This window comes from Nicotiana sylvestris, chromosome 3 (assembly GCF_000393655.2).
Source record: "Nicotiana sylvestris chromosome 3, ASM39365v2, whole genome shotgun sequence".
NCBI lineage: Eukaryota > Viridiplantae > Streptophyta > Magnoliopsida > Solanales > Solanaceae > Nicotiana > Nicotiana sylvestris.
This window is the reverse complement of record NC_091059.1, coordinates 129214209-129229216: the sequence shown is the minus strand read 5'-3', so window position 1 is coordinate 129229216 and position 15008 is coordinate 129214209. Positions and strand designations below refer to the sequence as shown.

At 35.1% G+C, this 15008-nt stretch overlaps 1 protein-coding gene across 1 annotated transcript; it reads left to right on the top strand.

Moving 5' to 3' along the window:
- The first annotated feature begins 6274 nt into the window (after nucleotides 1-6274).
- Nucleotides 6275-9872, top strand: LOC104221567 (probable methyltransferase PMT15). The gene is made up of 6 exons (XM_009772630.2): nucleotides 6275-7158; nucleotides 7978-8188; nucleotides 8304-8601; nucleotides 8705-9097; nucleotides 9257-9334; nucleotides 9422-9872. Exons 1-6 carry the CDS (start codon nucleotides 6412-6414, stop codon nucleotides 9654-9656), a joined length of 1962 nt encoding a protein of 653 aa, XP_009770932.1. The 5' UTR covers nucleotides 6275-6411; the 3' UTR covers nucleotides 9657-9872.
- Nucleotides 9873-15008: the final 5136 nt, after the last annotated feature.

Genomic DNA, 15008 nt, shown 5'->3' with positions numbered 1-15008 from the left:
TTGTGTTTCTGGGGAACCAGGTGCAAAATGGATAATAGGTGAATGATCAGATAAGGGGCGATAATGTTTTGTCTCAGGAGTGCCTGGGATTAATGGACTTTCTGTTGTTGATTGAGATGTAGTAGTGTACAGGTCAGAGATGAAAGGTGGTAAAATTGGGAAATAGGAGCCTGTGACAGGTGACACAGCAAAAGGAAAAACATTTTCATGAAAGGTTACTTCTCTGGATATGTGGATTTTTCTGGTCTGCAAGTTTATCACTTTATATCCTTTCGTTTCAAAGGGATATCCAATAAACACATGAGGCATAGCTCTGGGATCAAACTTGTCCCTGTGAATTTTTGGTGTAGTGGGGAAACATATGCAATCAAAACTTCTCAAATGGGAGTAATTCGGTTTCTTTTTGTATAGGATTTCAAAAGGACATTTGTTGTTGAGGTATATAGTAGGGAGTCTATTGATAATGTAGGTGGCTATCAGAACACACTCTCCCCAATACCTGATAGGTAGTTTTGATTGAAATAAAAGTGCTCTAGCTGTTTCTAAAAGATATTTATGTTTTATTTCAACTACACCATTTTTCTATGGTGTGTATGGACAAGTTCTTTGGTGGAAAATTCCTTGAGTTTGAAAGAAGGAATTTGCTTCTATACTGGTGAATTCCAAGCCATTATCTGATCTCACTGACTTGATAGTCAGGTGAAACTGAGTTTTTACAAAGGATATGAAGGCTTTAAGGATATGCAGGGCATTACTTTTACTGGACAAAAGGTGAGTCCATGTAGACCTGCTATAATCATCCACCATGGTTAAGAAGTACTTATAATTTTCATGTGTGGGGGCATGATAGGATCCCCACATATCAACATGTAAGAGATCAAAAACTTGTTTAGTGTTGCTGGTTTTGCTAGGAAAAGGTAATCTAGACTGTCTGGCCATGGGGCATATAGAACATAGAAAGGTTGTTTATTAGAGAAGGCAACAAGTATAGTGGTGATATTTCTCATCTTTGCAAAAGGAACATGACCTAATCTATTATGTCATAACACATTAATATCATCTTTGTGAGACAAGAAAGAATCATAATCATATGTTTATTGCAAATGAAATTATTTACACGTGAGGAAGAAAGACTCTGACAGATACTAGATGGAGTTTTCAAACTATGTACATTACAAGCATGACATGAAACATGAAAGGAAGAAACATATGTAGAATAAGTACTGGCATTCTTCAAACAAAGGGAGCACAAGAGATACAGACCATCCTGATCTTACCAATCTCCAGAGGCCTCTTCATTCAAGGGGCCTGCATTAGACAACATGTGTCAGTAAAGGCTATTAAGGATTTAAGCTGTGCAGTTAAAGAGGATATGGAGATGAGATTAAACTTGAAAGTGGGAACAAACATGACTTTGTGTAGGGTGATATGAGGAGCAAGATTTATACTGCCAATTTCTGTTACCTTAACTCTATAGCCATTTGGGAGAGTGACTAGCAAAGGATAGGGTAAGATCCTAATATCAACTAAGGTAGTTTTATTGAAGGTCATGTGGTTTGAGGCTCTTGAGTCTAAAATCCATGTGTCAGTCCAAGTTTTGAAACATTTACAAGATAACTTGCCAAAATCAATAGAGGATGTACAAGTTATTATACCTGCAAAGTTCATGTTTGCTACAACAAGGTTTATAGATCCAGCCCCATGACTTATGTTCTGAGAAACTTCTCCTCAACTACTGGTGTTGAAGTGCTGAAGTATGTTGATCAACTGGCTGTATTGCTCCTTGGACGTTTACAATAGTCACAAAAAGGTCTTAACCTATTTGTGTTTGGGAAATTAGAATTAAGAGTGTAGTTAGTCCTGAAGTTATTGTTCCTGGAATTGTTGGCATTTCTTGCAGCATTAACATGTAGTGACATTGACTCTACAACCATATGATTTGAAGGTCTCATCTCACGTTGTTTTTCATCTTGAATCAGCAGAGAGAAAGCTTGTGCCATTGAAGGAAGAGGATTCATCATAAGAATACTACATCTCACAACACTGTACACCTCATTGAGCCCCATGAGGAATTGAATCAATCTCCTATCTTGTTCGGCCTTGTGCATACCTTTCTTAGAACCACAAGTACACTGACAGTTGCATTGAGTTCTGGCACTCAAAGTGCTTAACTCTTCCCAGAGTTTCTTCAACTGAGTGTAATAACTTGTGATGTCCAGAATTCCCTGAGACAGATCATTAATCTCCTTTTGGATTTGATACAATCTCGCACCATTAGTTTGTTCATATCGATCCTCCAATTCTCTCCATAATTCAACAACATCATTTGCATATTCTACATTGTCCGCTATTTCCTTTGAAAGTGAATTTAGAATCCACGAAGTCACCATATCATCACATCTTTTTCACTATCTAAACTTAAGAGATTGGGGATCTGGACGCTTACACTATCCACTAATGAAATCAGTCTTATTTTTTTTTTTACAGAAAGACCACGCAAAATTGCAGGCCTCCAGGATCTATATCCAATTCCACTAAAAGCCACACTAACTAGCATAGTTCCAGGATTATCCGACAGATGTAGGTAGAGAGGATTGCTAGGATCTAGAACAGAATTAACGGTAGGTTTAACATTTTTGACATTAGCAGTATTTTTATTATTTACATCGGTTTGATCGACAACATCCATATTAAGAAATGCAAGGAACTCAGAGTAAAAAAATAGAAGGAGAAAACTTAGGAAAATGAAATTGAAGATGAGGTAAAGCTCACACTGTGTGGATCGATTGAGAATTGAATCAAGACGAAGAACACAACTTAGATTGCTTGATTTATGGGACGTCTAAGTCGGAGATTTCTCTGCTCTGATACCATGTCAAGTTGTGGCTTTGGAATCTCAAACTTCACCATTTGTTAGAGACTCCATTGATGAGCTCTAGAAGCTTCACATGAACTAGAAGAAAAAGGAAATCGATCTAGAAAAGAGGACAAGAGCATGTGTTGTATTACACACTCTAATAGTGCATATATACGCGCGGGGTACCACTCCACTAACTAATTCCAACTAACTTGACATCTAGGACACAACTAACTACCAACTAACTATGATTAACTAAGCTAGCTAAACTAATTGTGGTTACAAAGAAAAATTAAATACATACACAGTATGTATAACTATATTTCAATAAAATTGAATAAAAGTAGCTATTTAAATTTATTATTACACCTATGTACATTTATATTTTTAGTCATCTGTATTTTTAGTCTAGTTCTTTGCTATTATAATAATCTAATTCTTTGCATTTAAATTCTAGTTTGATTGGTACTTTTCTTTTCTAAGTACAAGAATTTATTTCATGTTAAAATAATCGATTTTTAGCTGAGTACTTAAATTATCCATCACTATTTGATTCAATTATCATCAATATATCTTGGTAAATAATAGGTTTCTCAAAGAACAATTGATTTGATAGTATTATGTTGAAAGTGTAGTCGCCGGAATATGCGTTTGATAGTGTATGTCTCATATTTAAGAAAAAACCTGATAAATAACCAAAAAATCGACAAAAACCGAATCGATAAAAATCCCGACTTAATTGGTTTGATTTAGTTTCAATATTTAAAAACCGACTTACTGACCCAAACCGAACCATGAACACCCCTAGTCAACACTAGTAAACAAAAACCATCTCAATTCTTACCTCTTGTTTCTGGTTGTTATGTGTCGTTTCATGATAATGTATCATATTATATTAGTATATTGTACTGTATTATATTATATCGTATCGGTTTGATGACTACTCATTATTTAGATAAATAGTAGTATTTGTCTTCATTTTATGATGTTATGCACCAACAATATGACGAATAAACTTACAATATCATAAAGAAAAAGTAAGGTACAAGATAGAATTGGTATATCAAAAGGTAGAGTAAAAGATAAAATAAGATTATTAAATATAATAAAGAATGAAAAGATAAGAGAAAAATATAAGGTAACGATGTGATCACAACAAATCGGTCGTCACATAAAGTGGAACTTTTCATCGCTACGTAACGATGGATTTAACAAAACGATACAATAAAATTTAAATAATAAATAAAACAAATATTATATTTGAAGTAACAATACGATATAATCCAACATGTAACAACCATCCAAACAAGCTTAGTGTACTTCTAATTATATTAATTAAATCTCTCGTAAATAATACGTCTCCTTGTATTTGCGTTTAAAATAAGTATTACAAAATGAATATAAGTTTTATGTTTCGATGGTGTAAAAAGATTTAAATCCTAACATGTAACTCTCTATACAAACATTAGTGGATAAACCTAAAAAAAATGAAAAACAATCTTTTGTAGTAATAGGTGAAAATACACTCATATTATAAAATATTCCTTGGACTATGCTAGCGTTTATACAAAGATTTGGTTAAAACTTCAAAAAAGTTAGTGTTTAGATAAATTAGCTAGTGTTTAGATGTAGATTTGGTTGAAACTTGAAAAAAAGATATTGACCTGAGCAATTTTGGTTTTGATGATTGACAAAGGAACAAATATGTGAACCAGGTCCATGGACAGTGTACACAGGTAAAAGAGATAAGTATAAGTGGTTATTTCTGATAATTCTTGAACGAAAATGTTGCATATTTGATAAGGAGCATGACTCCTTACTTGAAGGTAACTCTATCCAAGATAAGAGAAGACTTAGAAGTTGAAGTTGACTAGAACTCTTCCACCAAGGAAGAGTAAAGCAATAGAACTCTAGTTAATCTATATTTACTAACTCTATATATATCAGTTGTGTTCTCTTTTACAGATGATGCACATATACTGAAGTTAAGCATAAATTGAGAGCAAAATAGCAGGACATTTTGTGAGCAATTCCTCTGAGATTTATGAGTGCAATCCTGAAGCTATACGAATTAAATTGAAGAACCATCTCCCTAAAAAGTTTTATGTGCCTTTCTTTATTTCTAGTTGAAAGTGTATTATGCGTTTTGAGTTGTACCTTTTAGCTTTTTTAGAAGTAAATTGTACTAGGTACCTGAGTTGTATCATTCAAGTTAGAGTTAACTTGAAGTAGTCGCAACATCCTGCGGCGTGTTGCTATAAGGGTTAGAGTTAATCCTTATGTTTGCAAGAGGTTGTAAGCTCGAGTTGTATTGTTCAAGTCAGAGTTAACTTGAAGTAGTCGCAACAGCCCATGGCTGGTTGCTATAAAGGTTAGAGTTAATCCTTAAGTTTTTGCAAAAGTTTGTAAACTTTGTTGTTGGCTTAGAGTTGTAGTGAAGTGTTTGAAGAAAATTCTACTGGGTAGTAAGTCATGATTTTTTCACCTTTTGAGCCGGGTGTTTTCCACGTAAAAATACTTGTGTTTTTTACTTTCTGTATTTATTATTCCGCAACTGTAGTGTAAGGAACACGTAGATGAACCAGGTCCTTCTATAATTTGTGTACACGAAAAATTGGATACCACACAAATCATCCCCCTCTTGTGTGGTATTGAAGTATAAAACATCAAAAGGATTTTTGAAGTTGTGTTGGAAAATACTCTTTAGAAGTTGAAGTTATGTCTAAACATGTATTTTACTTGAAGAAATATTGAAATTTTGTGAGGGGAAAAAAAACTTACTCCCTCTGTTTCATATTAAATGATGTACTTTCCTTTTTAGTGTGTTCCAAAACAAATGACATATTTCTAAATTTGGAAATAATTCAACTTTAAACTCTTTCATTTTACTCATTTACCCTTATTGAGAAGCTTTTATAGCCATACAAATGGCATGGCCCCACAAACTTTTTACCCCTTAAATTTTTAAGACCACAAATTTCAAAAGTCTTCTTCTTTTTTTTCTTAAACTCTGTGCTGAATCAAACTACCCATATAATATGAAATGGAGGGAGTAATAGTTAATGGAACTTGAAAATTTATCGTCTCTTTTTTTTCAAAAAACTGATTAAATTTCATTAGCAAATAATATTTTTAATTTTTTTAATAAAAATAGTCAAAATCTTCCAAAAATAACAAAAAGAATTGAAATAACTCTGTATAAATATCTCTTTACTCTTGCATTTGCATATGTTATTCTCAAAGTCTGACTTTAAACCCCCCCCCCCCCCCCCCCCGGTTTCTTCCACCTTCCTTTCTTTATTCTTACGTCCCATTAAACAATACATTTAGACATTAGTAGTAGTAAACTCCGCTTAATATGTCCAACTTGAATTTATTTTAACACACAAATCTCTATCTAAACACTCCCCCCCTCCCACCAATCCCAACTCCACTTCACCCCCACCCCTACACTCCTAACGTCCTTCTCTTCTCACTAACTCCTATAAACGTACCAGCCAGCAGTATTATCATATCCCCTTCAGATCAAATTGAGGACAGCTTTGCTCTCTGCAATGGCGGGTTCTAACCAAACCCCTTACTATACTCCAACCTCCAAACCGTCATCAGCCACACTCCCTTTTTCTTCTTGGAAAAAACTCAATCCTTATTATTCTTTAGCTGCCGTAACTTTCCTCTGTTGTGCTTGTTATTACGCTGGCTACTTGCAACACAGCTCCGTTGGCCTTCGCGTCTTAACCACATCTACCATAGCCTCTACCACTAATTGCTTCTCTTCTCAAAATAATACCTCTATTACTACTTCCCGTGTATCATCTACTTCTTCTTCCTCCCCACTAGACTTCAGAACTCACCACGCCGCTGATGATGGCGGAGCTGTGGCCCCAGATGACGCCGTTAAAATATACCCGCCGTGTGACGTTAAGTTCAGCGAGTACACTCCCTGTGAAGACCAAAAAAGATCATTGAAATTCAAGAGAGATAGATTGATATACAGGGAAAGACATTGCCCTGAAAAGAATGAATTACTGAAATGCCGTATACCAGCTCCGTATGGTTACAAGAATCCGTTCAAGTGGCCACTGAGCAGGGATTTGGCTTGGTACGCTAATGTTCCACACAAAGAACTGACGGTCGAGAAAGCTGTTCAGAACTGGATTCGATTTGAGGGCGACCGGTTTAAATTCCCTGGTGGTGGTACTATGTTTCCTAATGGTGCAGATGCATATATTGATGATATTGGAAAATTGATTAATCTAAAAGATGGTTCCATTAGGACCGCCATTGATACTGGTTGTGGGGTAAGTTCACTTTCTTTATCTTCATTACTTCCATTATTAACTCTGATAGTCGATTTTCTTCTTTCAAAACAGAGCATTAATTAATTGTTGAAGTTTCTGTTATCAGTCGATTTTTTTCTTTCAAAACAGGGCATTATTGAATGCATCACGCAAAACACTTGCTAATTATTTATTTTTTCATTTTTTTTCTCTTTTTTACCTTTTATGGGTGTTTTCTTCTCCGTTTTATTCGCTTCCTGATCTTTTGGTAAGAAAGACTAACTCCACATGTTAGAAGTCGGGGAAAGTCCTAAAGTAGCTTGTTTTGGTTAAATTGATGTTTACAAGATTTGAATCAATTGTGTGAACTCTGTTTTCTAAAGAGATAATGACGAAAGTGATCTTCATCTCTTGTTTGGATTATTAGCATAGCGAGTGGATGGAAAAAAAAGAATACCGGCAGCTTTTTTGATCCTATGTATAATATCTCTTGTACACCTGGCAATGCATGCATGATGTCTCTTTCTTCTACAATGAACCTGTATGCTATCGACCAAACAATTTGGCAGTATTGCATGAAGCATATTTTTATTTAAATGGATATATAAAAAAATAAAATATGTTCCTCAATTTGGATATATCTTGTATGGCCGTCACATTTAAATTACCAATCAAAACTATGTATTAGCAAAATGCGCGTTTCATGACTTAGTACGTTTTCATTCGAAATTAATCTTACATAAACCTATAAGTTGGAAAATGCGCGTTTCATTTCATCTTTATTGATGGGATTTTGTGCATATATAAGTTCATCTTAAGAAGCTGGTACAATTTACACAGGTGGCGAGTTGGGGAGCTTATCTTTTGTCAAGGAATATACTAGCCATGTCATTTGCACCTAGGGATACACATGAAGCACAGGTTCAATTTGCTCTTGAGCGTGGAGTTCCTGCTTTGATTGGAGTTATTGCCTCTAAGAGGCTTCCTTATCCATCTCGAGCTTTTGACATGGCCCATTGCTCTCGTTGCCTCATTCCCTGGGGCGAATATGGTTCGTAATTCTCAAATCCAGTAACCATTTCAGTACAGTCGTCATTGTTAATACTTTTTGTAAATCATAATGGTAATAAAAGTTCTTTGCGTTGGTACTTATATATATGGATCAGACGGTACGTACTTGATTGAAGTTGACAGAGTTCTAAGACCTGGTGGATATTGGATCCTTTCCGGTCCACCGATCAACTGGAGGAAACACTGGAAAGGCTGGGAAAGAACCAGAGAAGACCTAAATGCTGAGCAAACCAAAATTGAGCAGGTGGCTAAGAGCCTTTGCTGGAAAAAATTTGTTGAGAAAGATGACATTGCAATTTGGCAGAAGCCATACAATCATTTACAGTGTAAAGAATCACGAAAGATGTCGAGAAATCCGCCCATGTGCCCTGCCCAAGATCCTGATAAAGCCTGGTTCGTGCACCTTAATTCTAATCGTAATTAGACAATGTAGTTAGAGTATACTCGAGATGTCATTTGTTAAGATTATTCCATGTTCATTTGATGTATTCATCAGGTACACAGAGATTGAAACTTGTTTAACTCCTTTGCCTGAAGTATCAAGTGAAGACAGGGTAGCTGGTGGACAATTGGAAAAATGGCCTAAAAGATTGCACGCAATACCGCCTAGGATTAGCAGGGGAACTGTAGAGGGGATCACGGCTGACACTTTCAAGAAGGATTCACAACTATGGAAAAGAAGAATGTCTTACTACAAGACGGTGAATAATCAATTAGGCCAACCAGGCAGATACAGAAATCTACTAGATATGAATGCCAACCTTGGTGGTTTTGCTGCCAATTTGGTTGATGACCCTGTTTGGGTGATGAATATAGTTCCTGTTGAAGCTAAGGTCAACACACTTGGTGTTATTTATGAACGAGGATTAATTGGAACATATCAAAGCTGGTAATTCCACTACCCAAACTACTCTACACCTCAATTACAATCATGTGGGGTGGCTATATGAATTTTTACTCGTCCATGCTTTATTCAATTGTGATTTACCTTTTTTGTTACATTTAGGCATTAGTATATCTTTGATTTACAGTGAGCATTGTTTTGTAGGTGTGAGGCCATGTCAACTTACCCAAGAACATATGATCTTATCCATGGTGATTCTGTATTTACTCTCTACGAAGACAGGTAACTTATGTTGCTATTAAATTCTATATACAAAGGGATGGTGAATTATATATGAGACTGTTTTGTCTTTTGTACTTGTATCGACAGGTGTGAAATGGAGGATATATTACTTGAAATGGACAGAATATTAAGACCAGAAGGAAGTGTAATAATCAGAGACGACGTAGATATATTGGTTAAAGTAAAGAGGATAGCAGATGGGCTGAACTGGGATAGCCAGATTGTGGATCATGAAGATGGACCTTTGGAAAGGGAAAAGCTTCTTTTTGCAGTAAAGTCATACTGGACAGCTCCAGCTACCCAAGAATCCAAGATTTATTAAAAACCCACTAATCCTTTTTAATTTCTTTTTATATTCTCGTTATATGTCTTGTTCATCTTTTTTCTCTTTCTTTACTTAGTTCTATTACTTAACAAGTTTTATATATGACGACACATGATTCTTTAGCTATTTTAATCGAGTCAATCTCTGTGAAAATGATATTAAACACAATGACAATGCAGTGAAGTTCCTTTAGAATAGTTTTGGTTCATTTCAGGAATCGTCTCTCCAATTATTGAAGTTACATGCATGACCTTTCTTTTTTACGTTATAAATACATATTATTAAAATACCTTATCTTATCACTACTAGAGATGTTGCTATATGTATTTACCGATAATGAATCCACATCGCATAACAAGAACACTTGCCTAAGGTAGCTAATAGACAAAGACAAATTTACATCTTGTTTACTCAAGATATAGTGCCCTTGATTCAATAGTTTCTTGCTTTTATTACCTTTATCATATTTAATTTTTAAGCGTTGGATCAGCCATTTCATTATTTATTTTTCTTAAATCCACACCGTTTAACCACTTTTTGGTTTTTCAATCTGGGGTTTACAAACTTTATTTCTTTCTTTTCATCCATTAAGCGTTGGAGTAAATCTGTAATTCATTAATAGTGCAACTTTGAATTTAAAGTTATGCTCGAATCCTGCGCCTAGTGCTGAACGAAGGTTTTACTGTATTATCTGGGGATACTAAGTGGGCGTTTGGACATTAGAAATGTAAAATTAAAAAAAAAAAGGTAAAAAAAAAATTTCAATTGAAAACGGTATTTGAAATTTTGAGTTGTGTTTTAACATGAATATAATTTTGGATTGTTTTTGAAATTTTGTAAGTGATTTAAGTGAAAATTTTAAAAAATAAGTTTTTGGAGTTTTTCAAATTTTCAAAAATTTTCAAAATGCGTCTTCAAATAAAAATTGAAAATTTTATGAACAAATGCTGATTTCGAAAAAAATAAAAAACATTTAAAAAGAAGGAAAAAATTTCTCATGACCAAAGGGGCTCTAAGTTAACAATTACTACTAATAGAGTAGCTATTTAATTTAATTAGTACCACCCAAGATTTTGGGAAGCATCAGGTCTTGAGAAGTGGATTGCTGACTAAGCTAGCCATAGATCTACAACTTTTAAAGGAGTATAGAGTTAAGATGTTCCCTGTTAATAACGCAGGCATGTTTGACGGTCCTTAATTACTTCTATGTAGATTAATAAATAAAGATCCGGATAATAATTTATTGCGATCTCTGTTGGAATCTCAAAGCAGTTAAACAACAAAGTCAGACTTAAAAGTCAATCTCCTTCCTCCGAGTTTAAGAGCCTTCCTTAGTTAGTAACGGCAATTTGCGCCCACATACACCTGCCCCTACACCAACACCCACATCCCCCGTCACCCGTCACGCCCCATTCCACATAGTTTTTTTTCCTTCACTTTTTCAGTTTTATTTCTTTTGAGCTTTTGATTGGACTTTCGAATTTAATCAATCAAAAGATTGAAAGCTCTTTTTTTGTTCATATACTGAATTCGACAACTAAAAAAATACAAGTTCTTGCTGCTCATTTTAAAAAACACAAATATCCCCTTATTATAGTATTTGCATTATTAATTTCTCTATTGATTATAACACTCCCCATAGACCAAAAATAAGTATTTTTTAAGTATGTATTTTTCAAAACTTGTAAACAGGAAATGACAACAAATTATTGAATAAGACATGTGATTTAATACTAGTAATAGCTTTCTTGCTTTTGAAATCTTAAGCTACTGTACCCTTTAAAAAGGATTTAACTTATAAAAAAATTCATTTTTATGTAGTTATATTTTTTATTGTTTCATTTTAATATTATAAATCTATTTAGTTAGATAAATATTTCTTTATGTAGAATTTGCACTACATCAATGTTTTAAGTGATTTATTAAAAAAAAAGAGAGATAAGAATAACACAATTATATTCGTGAAGAATTTTCATGATATAATGATGTATATGATTTTTTTAAAACAAAGGAATGTGTATCTACCTTGAATATAGGGTACATATTAGAAATTTACCCCATAAAAAACTTGAATCCCTGCATTTTCCCAAATTACAATATAATCCACTACAACACGCACTCCGCATTGCCCCTTAGTGACTGTGGTTAGTTTTCAGCCCTTTAGGCATGAACGTGATTTAAAAAAAAAAAAATAAGACCCGCCCCACGATCCACAAAGATTTTAATAAATAAATAAATAAATCCGCACCGCACCCGTGAAGCCCAAACCCGCACCGCCTCGCATAGGCTGAAACCCGCCCCGCCCCGCACTGCCAAGTTGTCATTCCTATTCTTTAGTTAGTAATGTGATATATTTCGGATCCTGCATGAATGAGGGATAATTCGTGCAACGGGCTGCCCTAACTATTGTTAAGATCTTGCGTTAGTTAATTAAATCAAAACTTTGATACTAAAATGGGATATGTGTCACTTATTGTCACGACCCCACGACCCCAAACACCCCGGTCGTGATGGCGCCTATCACGGTACTAGGCCAGCCAAAACAATACGAACAATATGAAGATCTTTTGTAAAATTCATTTTTTTCTAAACAGATTATGTCTCAAATCTTTTATTTTTAAATATCAAAAGAAATACGCGGAAACAAGTACGTAAATACATTAACACAGCCCGAATCTGGTGTCACCAGTCATGAGCCACTAAGTACAACTCAACGCTGTCTACTTAATACAAAATAAGTCTGAAATATAAAGTATTAGGATAAGAAGGAGAAACACAGGGCTGCGAACGCCATGCAACTACCTTGCTAACTCCGGAAAAACACAGAAGCTGCTGAAAGCTCTGGCACTTGGATCTGCACTCAAAGTGCAGGGAGTAACGTGAGTACGCCAACTCAGTAAGTAACCAAAGTAAATAAAGTCTGAGTGCAGTGACAAGCATTTAAAATCATATGCATACTTTATCAAGAATCTCAACAGAAATATCAAAATCAAAATCTGCAGTTCAATAACCAAATACCTAGTAAAAACTCTAGTTTCAATGAAAAATCCTTTAAAGCGTTTATTCAACATTTTTCAGTAGAGGCTTAGTATAAAAGAAGAGTGAAAACAGAAAATCTCATAAACAGGCCCCTCAGGCAAAGTATCACTCATAAGTATAGCCACTCGGGCAAGCCTCTCAGTCACTCGTGACTCAGCTCTCGTCAATCAGTACTTGTCACACCTCCTTTTTGCGCCCCCCCCGAAGGGTTAAATGCGCGAGGGAGTTTTTCCAATTTAAGTGACAATATTCGAAATGGGATTATTTATTTAATTTAGAGTCGCCACTTGGGAAAGGTTTGGCTTTTGGTGTCCCAAGTCACCGGTTTATCTTGAATCCCAAATCGAGGAAAATATTCGACTTTTCCAAATGAAGTCTGCGAACCAGAAATTCTAAGTAAGGAATTCTGTTGACCCGAGGGAAGGTGTTAGGCACCCTCGAATCCCGTGGTTCTAGCACGATCGCTTAAATTGTTATAATGGCTAAATATCTGATTTAAATATATGTTATGACTTACGTGCTTTTATTAAGTTTAAAACCGCTTTTATTATTATCATTTATTTTTATAGAATTGCAACGTCGTGAAAATGCATCTCAAACCACATCACAATCAATGCACCCGTAGTTGTTAACACATTTCGACTCCGTTGAGATTTGAATTTGGGTCACATAAATGCACACCCGAATTTAAGAATGTAATTTAATTAAGTCGTGCCTAGAAAATCTAACGCGTTATTATTTTGAGAAAGGCCATGGAAGTCACTAAACGGCCTGTCCTGAATTCTAAATATTTATTATGGTTAATTATTGAGAGCCCCGCAATTTACGTTTTTATTTGGCGGGGCTCGTCTCATTATTTTAGAAGGAAACATCCTAAAGCGACTACATTTCTAATGTATTTGTGTCTAAAAATAGAAGAAAAGATGCATGCTAATTCAATTATATGCTTCGGCCAAATCCAGATTGTGGTTAATCGTCTGATTAATTATTTACAGAGTAAAGAAATGTTGTTCCTCGTGAAACATGCTTTTAATTGAGTAGGAGAATTATACACGAGATTGATGAAACACTACACTTAGCCCCAAATACTCCCCGAGTTGAACTTTTGAATTTATTTTAACAAGATTAATAAAAAAGGGGTTACTCATTAGATGGTAACTACTAATAACATTCAGAATTTAACCTAAAACTGCCTACCGAAACTAAAGTTTCTAATCTTAAAACTGCGTTATACTCGGCGAAACTAAGCAAACCGTTCACCCTACATACTTAAAACATAACTGGAAGAAGAGTTTGAATTAACAATTCTACCAAATGATAGCACATTCCATAAATCATATGACTACATCACGGGTACTGCCAACAAACCATATCGCATTTTTAGGCCAGAATATTTTCAATTTAGTACAAACTTACTAATGTGTTTTCTATTGGGATACAAATAAAAGAATTTATACAACTTTAACGATATTCGCAAAAAGCTGCAAGTAAGGCAACAGATGATTAAACATTCTTCAGATCTTTCAATTCATGCCTTTCATGGTTACATCAGTATGAAATGTGTACCTGGATGTTGAATACAACAGGAGAAGAGGAAGAAGATAGAGCAAATCAGCAGCAGCAGGAACAAAGTAACAGCAGCAAACAAAGCAACACAACAGAACAGGCTCGAGTGCAAGAATGCAACTATAGCCGATAGAAAGAGTAACCAAATGACAGCAGCACACAGTGGAGTAGAATCAGAACTCCAGACAGAACAAAACCAGTAGTAAACCAATGAAAACACTCGACTAGTAGACTCAACTGGGACTTCAAAGAGTTAGAATTGATTGAACAGGTTGAACAAATGAAACCCAAACAACAATAGGAAGAAAACAGTTTCTGATTGTTGACTGTATGCCTTCTATTTCTTAACTTCTCTCTATCTGTTCTGAAAATCCCAACCCCCAGTCCAGTCTGAGTTCCCTATGTGTGTTCCCTAATATCAGATGTATTCCTCCCCTATCTCTGTCTCCTATATGTTCTATATGTATGTATTTCAGCTCCCTCCCCTCCAATCCCTTGTCCCCTATCTTTCTTAATTCCCTCCCAGTTCTCCCTTTTCTTTTGTTTTCTTAACAATTTCTTCTCCCTATCTATGCCCTCTCTATGTTCACTAATATCAGGTGGTATTCTCCCCCTTCTCTATCAGATGTCCTCCTCCTTTTATATCCTTAACATCACCCCTTTTACAGCCTGTTAGATTAATCAGATACCCCTCCCATGTGCTATCTTATTTTCAGATTCCACTTACTATTTAAAATAAGAACA

Coding starts and splice junctions, on each gene's coding strand:
- LOC104221567 (XM_009772630.2), top strand. CDS start 6,412: ATGGCGGGTTCTAACCAAACCCCTTACTATACTCCAACCTCCAAACCG. Junction 7,159..7,977: donor CCATTGATACTGGTTGTGGG/GTAAGTTCACTT, acceptor CAATTTACACAG/GTGGCGAGTTGGGGAGCTTA. Junction 8,189..8,303: donor CATTCCCTGGGGCGAATATG/GTTCGTAATTCT, acceptor TATATGGATCAG/ACGGTACGTACTTGATTGAA.